Source organism: Myotis nattereri (assembly GCF_964212035.1).
Source record: "Myotis nattereri genome assembly, chromosome: 13".
Taxonomy (NCBI): domain Eukaryota; kingdom Metazoa; phylum Chordata; class Mammalia; order Chiroptera; family Vespertilionidae; genus Myotis; species Myotis nattereri.
Window position 1 is genome coordinate 36530911 of NC_138088.1, and position 13899 is coordinate 36544809.

Sequence of the window (13899 nt, forward strand, 5' to 3'; positions counted from 1 at the left end):
CTCTTTGGGCCTACATATGGTGATATTGCATATAATATTAATATTGTATTAATATAACTTTAGCTTCCTTTGATAATTCTTTGGACATTTCAATAGGTGCTTGAAACCATCATGATGAATAGGTTTGCCTTAAGGTTGAAGAGATGTAAATAGTCATCCACCACAAGATCTCTGCTAGCACTCACTGTCCTTCATGAGATCCCCTCCCAAAGGTCACCCACACTGCCAGTTATTTCATGGTCAAAGCATGAAAGCTGATTCATAACAATTGTTATTAATAGGCTCTAAGTTCAATCGGTCTTTGCTACAATTAGGTTTTTGACTACACATTTCTGAATAGTTCGAAGTTCTTAGTTATTTAAGGCATACTTTAATAAAAGGTGGTTCAAATAGTGGTTCAGTATCATGATTTTTCATTCACATAAAAACAAAACCAATAAATAGAGAACTTACCACATTTTATAATTAGTGCAACAGTAAAGTAATTACTAGCCTGTTGCATTTTTCAGTGTGATAAGCCTGCTTTTGTTCGACCCCCTCCTTCAGCCTGTTTCTCCCTTAGTCTTCACAATCTCAGTAGTTCCCTTTTGGTCTCTCTGACCAAAATCCCTAAAGTCAGTCCTGGTTAGTTTCTTTCTCTTCTGTTCATCCTTAGCAAACTTTGTGACCTATGCAGTATACAAGAAAGTCACAATCCCATTATGTCTTACCACCTCCACTGTACAACTCTGGTCCAGGCCTCTGGCCCCATCCTCCAGAACTTCTACCTAAGTCTCCTACCCCACCCCCACCCCACCCCCATCTTTGTCCATTGGAACAAGATGGAACAATCCTCTTAAAACAAGTTAGAACATGTCACTTCTCTGTTTTGAGCTCTCCAGTAACATCCAGTAGCATGTAGACAAAAGCCAAAATCCTTCCAGGAACCTATAGATACAGACCCCACATGATTTTCCTGGACATGTCTCTGATCTTACCTTCTCTCCCTTCTTACCTTATCTACCTCTCCCTCTGGCTCCCCCACACTCAGCTTCACTGGCCCGTTTCCTCCAATGTACCAGGCTTGCTCCGGCTCCCCAGTGTTCACCTAACTTGTTCCCTTTACCCCTTCGCTCAAAGAATTTTGCTTCTCTACCTTCTCAGTGAGGCCTCTGACTCTGACGCTCCAAATCCTTTTCTATGCCTTACTATTCTCCATAGTATTCCATCACTATCTGAAATCCTGTCTCTCTTGTTTATGGTTTCTTAAAATATATCCGAGGGCAGGGCTTGTCTCTGTTCACTACTGGGTCTCAGCACCGGGAGCAGTGCCTAATACAGACACTCAACAAATATTTGTTTAAAGAGGAAACTGAATAAAAATTTTTCTTGTATAAGGTTAATAGTTATGTAAAATATACCCTAAAGATCATTCTATTTATTTGAATCTCAATTTCCCAATTGTTTTTTGTTAAATTTTAAATATTTTACCTGTTCCAATTAATTGTGAGTTAAAATAGTAATTGATGAATTCTGACCTTTGAAATGAGTGGACAAATTATCAATAAAACAATCATTTCTTCTTTTTTAAAAAAATATATTTTTATTGATTTCAGAGAGGAAGGGAGAGGGAGAGAGTGATAGAAACATCAATGATGAGAATCATTGATAGGATGCCTCCTGCACGCCCCCTACTGGTGACTGAACCCGCAACTTGGACATGTGCCCTTGACTGGAATCAAACCTGGGACCCTTCAGTCTGCAGGCTGATGCTCTATCCACTGAGCCAAACTGGCTAGGGTTAAACAATCATTTCTTGATTAAATCCCTACTAGCCTTTTCCATCTCTACCTTCCATTGCCAGCAAGATGCCAGGATGTCTGAAAGCTCGCAGGTAACTGGCATTGCTAACTCACTCTGCCTTGGGCTGGGAATCAGCTTATTTTCTAAACCAGTGATAGCGAACCTATGGCACGTGTGACAGAGGTGACAAGCGAACCCCCTTTTTTTGGTTGATTTTTCTTTGTTAAATGGCATTTAAATATATAAAATAAATATCAAAAATATAAATCTTCGTTTTACTATGGCTGCAAATATCAAAAAATTTCTATATGTGACATGGCACCAGAGTTAAGTTAGGGTTTTTCAAAATGCTGACACGCTGAGCTCAAAAGGTTCGCCATCACTGTTCTAAACTATTGTCTACCTTGTGGTTCCTTCACTTGCTTCTGGTACATTTTTATTGTTTTATTTTTTTATACTTTTTTTTTAGTACATTTTTATATTAAACTTTTTAATCCACCTGGGATTTGTTTAATTACACACACATACCTACAACAAGGCTAAGAATCTTATTGACCTCTAGGACCTCTTTTTGTATTCTGGATACTAACCTTTTGTTATATATATATATATATATATGTTGAAGCTGTTTCTTCCCAGTTATGTCCTGGTTTCTAGTTTTGCCTCCGTTTTTTAAGCCTTAAAATTTGGGTAATGCTACCTATCTCAAAAATTTTAGTGAGAATGCGATAGTATAAAGTACTTAGCAGTGTGCCTAGCATACTACGTTAGTTATTTTATTAATAGCTTATGTTAGCTTTTATTATTATAATTCTCTCCTCCTACACTTGGTCTTATCTGAGAGCTCACTGTTAGTATCTCTTTCTGTTCAAGCCTTCACTTTCATCATGAACTCATGTTCTTCCTGATCACCTCTTGGGAGGGTTGAGTGCCCACTCTCAGGACAGCCCGTCTTTCTCAGATGGTCCTGGTCAGTTTTATCTTCCAGCAGCCTCTGCTAGTCCATACCTAAAGTTACTACACATATTTACCTTGGTTTGCTTCATTTGAATTCTCAAGCAGTTTTAGAAAAAGCAAACATTTATCTGGACTAATACCAGAGAGATTAATGGAGGGAAATAGGGAAACTGCCTCTTACCACTTCCTTTACTCTCATTAAGTGCTACTTGTGTAGTTAGTCCAAATCTGATAGATAGAGCTTAAAAACTCTTTTTCTTTTTGTTAATCCTCACCCGAGGATATTTTTCCATTGACTTTTTAGAGAGAGTGGACGGGAGGGGAGAGACAGAAACATCTGTGTGAGAGAAACACATTGATTGGTTGCCTCCCACATGAGCCCTGACCAGGGCCAGGGGTCGGATCAACCTGCAACTGAGGTATGTGCCCTTGACTGGATTCTAACCTGGGACCCTTCAGTCCTCAGGCCAATGCTCTATCCACTGAGCCAATCCGGCCAGGGTGAGCTTGAAGACTCTTGAGAAAGGCAAAGGTTGCCAAGGACAGCAGTGCTGGGCATATACAGTGATGGCGAACCTTTTGAACTCAGTGTGTCAGCATTTTGAAAAACCCTAACTTAACTCTGGTGCCGTGTCACATATAGAAATTTTTTGATATTTGCAACCATAGTAAAACAAAGACTTATATTTTTGATATTTATTTTATATATTTAAATGTCATTTAACAAAGAAAAATCAACCAAAAAAATGAGTTCGCGTGTCACCTCTGACACGCGTGTCATAGGTTCACCATCGCTGTCTTAGGTCATGTTGATGAGCCCTAACAGAAATGCAAAGACTAACTTTTAGGGGGGAACTTGCTAAAGTCTTTGGGGAAATGGAAAACTTCTAAAATTTTATTTTAAAGGCTGTCAATATATTTGTTTTAATTATAGCTTACTTAATTGTTCTTTCAAAGTATATATTTTTAAAAGCCGCTCTGGGATGTTAGATTTCTCCTGGTTAATTTATACCTTTCATTTTTATTTATTTTTTTCATTTTGAATAGGCATGCAGTGTTGAATTCACATATGCATAATGTTGAAAAATCATTAGATGATTCTTTTAAAATATGAATGATTAAACTGCTAAAGTGAGTTTACAAAAGAATTTACTCAATAGTTTTAAAATATGTTCATTTGTTTACTCATAAAACATTTTTTGAGTGTCTGCTGTGGGCCTTAGCTATTAATATTGCAAATATAAATAAGATAGAGACACAAGGAGTTCACCATCCGATGTTATTAAAATATATATGGAGACTAAGAATCTAACCTGCTAACAATATAAGGAACCAAATTTGAAACAGAAAATGGATCCCTTACAGGTTGAGGCAAATTTCATGTCCCTGTCAGAGCTCTGATATCCTTAAAAGTGATGCTTTCAAGAGGTAGTTGAGGAGGGGACCTAGGAGATTAATCGTAAGACGGGACGGATGGAGGGTTTCACCAGGCATTAGTATTCGAAGAGGAGATGGAAAGGATGGGTAAAACATTTTGGTAAAATATTTGCAGAATATTAGCCAAACTCTTATTTAGATACTAAAATTACTTCAAGCTAAATTTTACTAGTCACTATTATTAAGATCAATTTTAAAAAACCCAGCTACCCTAGTTTGTAAAGTGTTTACTTAAAATGAATCATGTTGACTCATGTTTGACGTTAAGTTATATTTTTTGAATAATCAGTTTTAAATATGTATCCAGTTGTGGATGCCTCTTATCTGATGAGTTCATCTCCTCCGCAGTTTCGGTGTCTGAACTGCTCAGCTTCGCAAGTCTGCCCTCAGGATGGCCCTTTGTATCAGGTAAGAGGCACTCACGACTATACATATGACCCTGACGATATTGCCACCATGGGGACTGCTTTCATCCCAAACTCGAGTTCCTAAGACATGTAACTTGGTGAAACTAATACTTATTTAAACTACAAAACTTCCTTTCAAATTATGTCCCCAAAGTTTTCCATTATTTTAGTTCTCTTGAAATACCTATTTAATTTTACTAAACTAAAAATGAAATTATTGATGTTAAGACCATTTTTTATGAGTTAGGGATTTTTAATAATTACCAATTTTAGCCCTTGAGAAATCTCTGCTCTATAGTGGATCTCTGCTCCACACTTAATACTTCTTTGTGTGTTACTTTTTAAAATTACTCATTCACCCACAGTGAAAGGTAAAATGCCAGATGAGGTGAAGCTAAATAATGGCAGCAGCTAAATGTAATTGTGAGCTGGCTCACTCGGCCCTCCCTAAGTGCTTTACTTGGGTTACCTCTTTTAATATAGAAATGATAGTGAACTAATTTAATCACTGAGAAAACTTGTACATGGATCTGAGGAAAGTTTATCAATAAAAATACATTTTATAAATTTGGAAAACAGAAGGGATTAAGGGTGGTATAGTAAGAATTACTGTACAGAGATGATCTATGAATTATAGCATTTCTTTAAAATCCCCATTATTTGGAATATTACTTAGCCGTAAAAATAGAACAAAATCTTAATATTTGCAATAACATGGATGGACCTAGAGGGTATTATGCTAAGTGAAATAAGTCAGTCAGAGAAAGACAAATATCATACAATTTCACTTATATGTGGAATCTAAAGAACCATGTAAACAAACAGAAATAGACTTAGATACAGAGAACAAACTGATGGCTACCAGGGGGGAGAGGGGTTGGGGGACTGAGCAAAAAAGGTGAAGGCATTAAGAAGTACAAAATGGCAGTCACAAAATAGTCATGGGGAACATAGGCAATACTCCTATATAATAAGAGCCTAATATGCAAATCTACCAAATTGCAGAACAACCGGTCGCTATGACGCGCACTGACCACCAGGGCCCAGATGCTGCCCGCAGGCCCCAGGCCAGCCAAGGCAGGTACAAGTGGGGGACTCCGATCACCCCGCAAGTTGCCCCATAGTTTAGCCCTGATGGCCGGCCAGGCCTAGGGACCCTATCCATACATGAATATCATGCACCGGGCCTCTAGTATTGTAATAAGTATGTATGGTGCCAGGTGGGTACTGGAAATATCAGGGGAACACTTTGTTGGCACTGATGTCTGTTTCCTTAGAAATAAAGATGTTCCTAACCACTGATATCAAGTATTAGAGAACAGCAGGAGTAAGACCAAATTTTCAATAATCCACACACATTTTGTGTGTGTGGGTGTGTGTATAAAGTTCCTGAAATAGACAATTTTGTAGAAAATATAGGTGGACCAAAATTTACCTAGGAAGAAAGAAAATTTAAATCACTAAATCATGAAAGGCATAAAAATATTATTAAAGAATTACTTCCTCAAAGGATACCTAATTAGTTTTATGGTCATAAACTTAAATTTTCAAGGAATAGATCATTCCCATTCTAAAAATTGTTTTAAATCATTGAAAAAGATCAAATTCTTCCGAATTCATTTTACAAAAGTAACACAATCATGATAGCAAAAACTGACTCCCAATTAGAAAACTAGCAAATCTTATTTTTATATTGATTTTTTTTTTTTAGAGAGAGAGAGGAAGGGGGAAGGAGAGAGAGAGACATCTATTTGTTGTTCCACTTATTATGTATTCATTGTTGATTCTTATATGTGCCCTGACCATACACCTCGGTGTATGGGGACGACACTCTAACCAACTGAGCTGGCTACCCAGCGAGGACTCAAGTCCTATTTTGAATATAAATATAAAAATGATAAATAACATACTATATTATACTAAAAAAATGAAAGCAAGACTAAATAGTACTTTTATCAGTAATGCAAGAAATAAAAATCATCAGTAGATGCTGAGAAGGCATTTGACAAAATTCAGTGTTAAGTTCTACTTTTTCCTACCAGCTTCTGATTTTGAAAAGTTTTAAAACAAAAGTTGAAATAATAATACAAAGGAATATTCTTTACTTACACATAGATTTACCAAGTAACATTTTGCTACATTTTCTGCCCTCTCTCTCTCTCCTTATCAATATTTATACATATACCTATTATTTCTTTGTGAAACCATTTGAAAGTAAATTGTAAGTATCATGACTATAGGCTACTAAATACTTCAGCATATAATATCTAAAATCAAAGACCTTATATAGAATCAAAATACCACTACACTCACAAAAAATTTGAGTAATATACTAAATATTAGAGATGTCAATTCTCCCCATAATTAAATTATTATATTTAGAGAGGTTTTAAGCACACTTTTACCAATTTTTTGTTTAACTTGACAAAATAAGTCATTCTGAAGTTCATCAGGAAATATAAACCAGTGTTTCTGATCAGTCACATTTTTAAATGAGCAACCTGGGGACATGTGCAATGCCACATACTGACATGTATTTTAAAGCTGGAATAACCAAAACAGAGGACTAACTTACACACAGACATATGAATAAAAAGAATAGTTTAGAAACAGACTGTAGTATGTATGAACCTATAAAGAGAGTATTTTAAATTATGGAGGAAAAAAGATTCATTTAACAAATATTGTTAAGCCCTTAACTGGGCATTCTTTTAGGTCCTGGGGATACAGAAGTAAAAATGAAAACAAAATTATTTCATGGAGCTTACACTCCAATGATGGTAACAGATGAAAAGTAAATAAAATTTATAATGTTAGAATACAAGTTAAATAAATAGAATTAGATAAGCTTGCCAAGGAAAGCTTTCTTGGTGATGATATTTGATCAAAAAGAAGTGAGAGAAATAGCTATGTATGTATCTGGGGTAGGGCACTCCAGGCCGAGGGAACACAGCAGAGATCTGAAGGAGAGGCGTATCTGGCTGTTTAGGGCTAATCGGTGAACTCAGAACATAGATACTGGGGGTGGGGTGTGATTTAGTAGGGTTTGTGCAGGATTCAATCCATACTTCACATCTGAGTTTCTCATGGCTTAAAATAGTAAATATTTAAAGGAGAAAATATAGTTGAATAATGAATCTCAGAGTGGGGATGGCCTTTCTCCTTGTACATGTGAAAGGAAAAAAATACAAACCGAGTTGACTATTAATATTGTAAAATTCATGACAAATATACCACAATTGAGGAAATATTTTTATGTTTATTTAATTGCCAGATTAAAAGGAAGAAGGGGTAGTGCTCATTACTGATGAGGCTGTGGAAGAATGAGCTCCCATATTTCTTTTGGAAATGTCAAAATAGAACAACTTTCTTGGAGTCCACTCTCTTGTGTGACAACATTTAGCAAAAAGCTCTAAAAATGTGTGTGCTGTTTTAACCAGCAGTTCTACTTCCAGGACCAACCTGGGGGTGGCAGGGAGGAGGTGAGGTAGAGAGCAGGGACTAGACCAGTGATAGCGAACCTATGACACGCCTGTCAAGGTGACACGCGAACTCATTCTTTTGGTTGATTTTTCTTTGTTAAATGGCATTTAAATATATAAAATAAATATCAAAAATATAAGTCTTTGTTTTACTGTGGTTGCAAATATCAAAAAATTTCTATATGTGACACGGCACCAGAGTTAAGTTAGGGTTTTTCAAAATGCTGACACGCCGAGCTCAAAAGGTTCGCCATCACTGGACTAGACCATAGGTCACTGGGTCAGCATTAATTTGTAATAGAAAAAAAAAAGGAAAAAAGTAAAACATACAGCAAAACGATATTTGTTGATAACTTACCGGTTCATTTCTGTAAAGGCATTATACACAGCCTTTAAAAATGATCATGTTAAGTAAGTAGAGTAGAAACAAGTGTATGGAATTTTTTAATGGACAAAATTATTTACCGAATATGTGTACTATGATTTCAGTTTTCAAAAACAAAGACGTACGTAGACAAAGAGATTAGAAGAATATACACTGATATGATTATGGTGTTATCTTTGGATGGTAGCATTTAAATCAAATTTCTTTTGTTCATGGTGCTTTTCTATATTTTCCAAATCTACAGTAAAGCCAAGTTATTTTTATAAAGAAAAACTTTTTTTTAAGAAAAAGTGTACATCGAGGTTAATTTTAGGATTTTCTAACATTATCACATTTAAAATATATACTTTGGAAGTATCTGTTCTTTATTTTAGTACCTGATGAGACTGGGGACTAGCAACCCTGCAAAATATGGGTTGATTCAGTAAAATCACTTAACAACATCGGGAGGAGTGAGTGATGTGCCATAATTCATTAGAGTAAGAAAGCAACTGAAACGCAAATAAAACTTAAAGTTCATCTTAATTTCCAGTATTGTAACACATTTCATTAAATTTATTAAGCTCCATATGTTTTCATAGATAAACAAACACAAATGGTTACTTAGAGGCAAAACCATTTTTGGCCAAAAACTGAGAAAGTCCCAACCACTTAAAACCAAGCCATTTTACTTCCCTCTCTACCTTCGTGCTACTAAAATCGGTGTTGGATTCTCCTGTGCATTATGAATGGATCTAGAACAAATGACTTAATTATCTGCAGAGTGTGTGCAGAGTCAGCATCAGGAGTGGAAGCAGAGGTGGGAGGTGTGGGGGCTGGTAGAATGGGAAGCAGTAAAGTCAGAGTTGGATGTCTAGGTAGCAGTCTCCAAATCTGGCTGAGCTTCAACAACACAGGGAGTTTTATAAAACACAGATTTCTGTCTCCACTCCCAGACACACTGATTCAGAGGGAACAAAATAAATTTTAAAATAAAAACAACAAAATTCAGACCAAAAATGATTTTGACCGTGGAAACCCTGAGACTGACTTTTACTCCAGCCCCTAGAAAACTGGTAGTGGTGCCACCTTATTCAGCTGGGAGGAGCGAGACCTAGGAATTCCCGTTCCCACTCTCAATCCCATCCTGGCTGAATGGTAGAAGGGAATCCAACACAGGGTTTTCTCAGTACGTAGCACAGCTATGAGGAATATCGAGACTTTTGTCAGGTCACTGTCAGGATTAGACTGTCAGTCTATCCCTTTGATTCACACGAAGAAGACAGTTCTCTACTGGATTTTTTGCATTCACCCACACTAAGATGAAGGGGAAACATTCAAGGGCCATTTCAGCCCTTTCTGGGTTTCATAAAAGTAGCTCCTCAAAATTTCATTTTAAAAGGGAGAATCTGCAGCTTTAAGAAAAGGAAAGCCATTGGTTCTCCAGACCCTTTCTGACTTGGGTTCTATACATGTGATAAAACAGAGGGTAAACGCAGATGCAAAAGTAGCACCGTGCCCCATACCATTTGTCTGCCAGAAGCTGTTTCCTCTCTAGTACCATGTGCTGGTGTGTGGCACTTTTTCTACATAGAGTAACATGAAGGATGACCTGAACCATTCAATTACATAAGAATCAAATCGCAGTATTTAATAGGACCAACTGATTATTGAAAGGAGGCAGTAACCTAAATGTTTCATGTAACAAATCAGCTACTTTTGTTTTTTTAAAAAAGCTGAAAAGAGTGTCTAACTGACTAAAAATATGTAATTTATGAAAACTCTCCCACTTTCATAGATTCATGGCAGGAGGTGTCTGTTCATTTGTGACTCAGTAGGTTCTCACCGAGTCCAGCTCTGTTGGAACCCAGACTGCAGACTTGGCTTGTTCAGCCCCACAGGTGCACACCTTTAAGGAGGCATCACAGCTTTCAGTGCCCACAGGCCCTGCCTCCCCCTAAGTGTCACATCAGTACTAGGCACATGCAACCAGTGCAAGGACTATAGGACTTTAAACTTGACCTTTGTCATATATTATGGAAAACTTTACTGATTCTAGAAAAATGATGGCAATTTAAAAATATAGAGTTTTTATAGATACAAACAACAGAATGGTGGTTACCAAAGGGGACATGAAGTAGGGGTGGGCAAATTGGAAAAAGAGAGTCAAATATATGGTAACGGAAGGAAACTAGATTTTGGGTGGTGAGCAAGCAATAGAGTATACAGATAGCAAATTATACCATTGTACACCTGAAATTTATATAATATTAACCACTGTTACCTCAATAAGTTAAAAATATATAGAACATAAACTGATGAACAAAAATAGATCTAGAGACAGAGAAGCAATGAACCGACTGTCAAACCTCAGAGGGAAGGTGGGGGGTGGCCAAGGACTTGTATGCATGCATATGAGCATTACCAATGGACACAGACACTAGCAGGGTGAGGGCATGTGCTGGGGGGTGGGAGTGGCCAAGAAGAAGTCAATGGGGGGAAATGGAGACATACGTAATATTTTAATCAATAAAGAATTTTAAAAAATATAGTTTTAATGTCACCTTATTATAATCACTAGTATCAGCAAATATTGGACATTATAACTCCTTATTCTTAAAATTTTTTGTATATGATCTATATTTTTTTATATAAAAGTCTTCCTCATCATGTTTTTATTTGTAGTCATATCCCATGGTATTGCAGTATCGACCAAGAATTGACTTCGGTTAGACCAAGGGGCCTGGACCCCACTGAGATGAATCCTGCACTATTTGTTTACTCATGGACAGATTGCACAGCAAGAGGTGTGTGGACTAAAGGGACACAACCAGATTTTCAGCATGCAAATAAGGCCATTGTCTGTCTCTAAATTGTCAGTTGCATTTATGTTGTTTCTATTAAGAGCAAACCAAGTGCCATTCTGCTACTGAACCACCTGTGTAAGTTATTTGTGCTGTCTCACAGTGTACAGGTCACACTGAGGTCAGCTGGGTGTCATCCCTGTTGCAGCTTTTGGAATATTTTGCTTGTTGTCCCAAGACTGTTCTAATATTCAATTACACTAGTAATATGGCTCAGTCTTTGTGGTGTTACAGTTTTCACATACTTTCTCTTTTATTAATTCTTGTTCAGATAGAGTGTTGTACAAGAAACTGGTAATTATTATATCTGGAAATGATTTTATGTGGCAAATATGTTTAGAAAAATGGTTTTTGAACCACTTTCCTATTCTCAGTAAGCTTTCTCTGTGCAACATAGTTCATCTTTTGGGAAGAATTCCAATTATTCTTTAACATTAGAGCACATTGTAATTGTAGACATTTTAAGTCATCTGTCAGTGTAGTCTACCAACTGCATAAGGAGGGCCTGTTAGCCCTCCAGGTTGAAAATGTGTGCGATTCTGGGAGAACTGAAGCTGGATTCACAACCATTCAAAATGTTGGCAGCTGATCACATTTACTTCTAACAAAATGACTGTGTAAGTAAGGTTCCTCTTCTCTCATAATGCCTTACGACAAGCGGGTACTGCTGTGAACCGTCTTTGTGTAGCCCATTTTATGGATGCATCACTGTATTGTTGCTCTCATTTAATGAGTACATTGTTTCTCTTAAGTTGGCCTTAGGTGTGTGTTGCTGTGGCATGCAGAGGGTTATGATGATTTTAAATATTAGGATCTTTAGAGCAGATAACATTAGCTATTTTATGGATTTCAAAAGTCTCAAAACAGTTGTAGATTAAAACTGTTACCTATCACATTTCCAAACCATTTGCATAAAATAGAATAAATGCAGTGTAGTAGATAAATATGCTAACCACAATTAGTGGTCTGAGGATATTTCACTTTAGATCCTGTAGCAATCAGGGGGGTGGGATTACTGTTCATACATAAGTTTATTATGGTCAGAGCTATGGGAATGGCCTTGATTTTGCAGTTTTGTTAAGTCTTCCATTCATTTTGAGATTAGTCTGCAACTCAAAGAAAGTCTTGTTACCTTAAATTATATGAAGAACTTCATTTAAATGTTTTAAAATGTATATTTGTTTTCCAAAAAATTCGTTGGAAATTGTTTTATTAATTGCTTCAGAGCAAGTTAACCTCTGAAACTTAGGAAAAAACCTTGAAAGTTAGGAAAAATATTTATTTTAGAAACCTGACATGAGCACAATCTGTGTGTTACACACACAGTTTTTATACTGTATACATGGTAGATGTGCTACATTTTCCAGTAAATTGTATCACAAATTAATGCCTTCTGAATAACAAAATGCTTCTTAGAAATAAAACTTTGTAGAACTCTAAGAAACACATACAAAATACAACTAAGTCTTGATGCGTTTCACAATATAAAAGGCTGAAATAGCGTAATTCTTTTTTCATGTATCTTTGTTTCAAGTCAAATAGCCTATATTAAAGCTTTCTGTTGTTTTTGTTCTGACTTGTGAAAAAGGTTATGGCAGTAATTTCATTTGTTAGATTGTGTTTGTGCTTGGAAGGGCTCACAAGCAGAATTTAAAAGTCAGATTTTTTGTTAAAAATCTATAAAAATGGTTGGAATAGACCATTACCATTATACTCAACCAAAAAACTGAATTAATTCTTTAGCAACAGAAATTATGCCCTAAAATCTAACTTCCTGGCATCCTAAAAAGTTTTAAAATTTATTATAAATTTGTTAAATCTAGGTCAGTAATTAAAATAATGTTTTACATTTGGGAATTTATTTTAATTGACTTAATGCAAAATGCATTGAGAGTGCATTTTAAAAACCACAAATGAGACCTGGTTGTTTTGGGGGCACCAGCCAAAACCTACAACCTTAAGTGAGTTTTATGGATACAATCTCTTTACATTTGTCCTGTTGCTTCATCATATGTAATTTCACTATTTTCCAAGGAAATATATAGGAAGCAATTATGAAATTTAGAATAGTTTTTGTGTATTTTTACTGAAATGCAATGGAATATGTGCCAAAACGTGTGGAAAATTTATATAAAGAAGGACATCAGTTGTCGTTGGGGCAAGGTACACATTTTGTGATGGTCTTGAGTAATGCTGTATTACTACAGAACCACAGACTTCTCCAGCCAAACTCTTTTGATATATTCAACTATGATTTTCTAAGTATGGGACTACTTTCATATCTAGTAATACACTAAATCCCAATTAATTATTCCCTAAGTTAGGCTGTGAAATTTGCAAGAAACCAGAAATAGAAACAATATGCAGATAACCTTTGTGGTTAGTTTTATAAACTTAGGGTAGTAGTAAAACAAACTCTTTATATAAATAACCTATAGGAATAATCATCTGAGTCTGCAAAACTGGGAAAATAAATAAAACTAACATTTTCTTTGGTCTATTGTTTCTTAAGCAACAACCTGAAAGAACTTTACTTCCATAAAAGGTTTTGTCATCTGTTTTCTCTGCTTTAGATATCACATTAGTAAAAAGGTCAAGGAACCTGG

General features: G+C 36.0%; 1 protein-coding gene across 4 annotated transcripts in view; it reads left to right on the forward strand.

Annotated features, from left to right (window-relative positions):
• The window catches only part of PCGF5 (polycomb group ring finger 5), a 105255-nt gene extending 92388 nt beyond the window's left edge, over positions 1-12867 (forward strand). For 2 of the 4 annotated variants that reach the window (XM_081104315.1, XM_081104316.1), the window contains exons 9-10: positions 4525-4584; positions 11115-12867. In XM_081104315.1, the coding sequence (XP_080960441.1) occupies positions 4525-4584; positions 11115-11162 (108 nt within the window). In that variant the 3' untranslated portion in view covers positions 11163-12867. Of the gene's footprint in view, positions 1-4524; positions 4585-7857; positions 8367-11114 lie in introns of those variants that run through there. The other 2 variants (XM_081104318.1, XM_081104317.1) reach the window with 1 other exon arrangement.
• The last annotated feature ends 1032 nt before the right edge of the window (positions 12868-13899 follow it).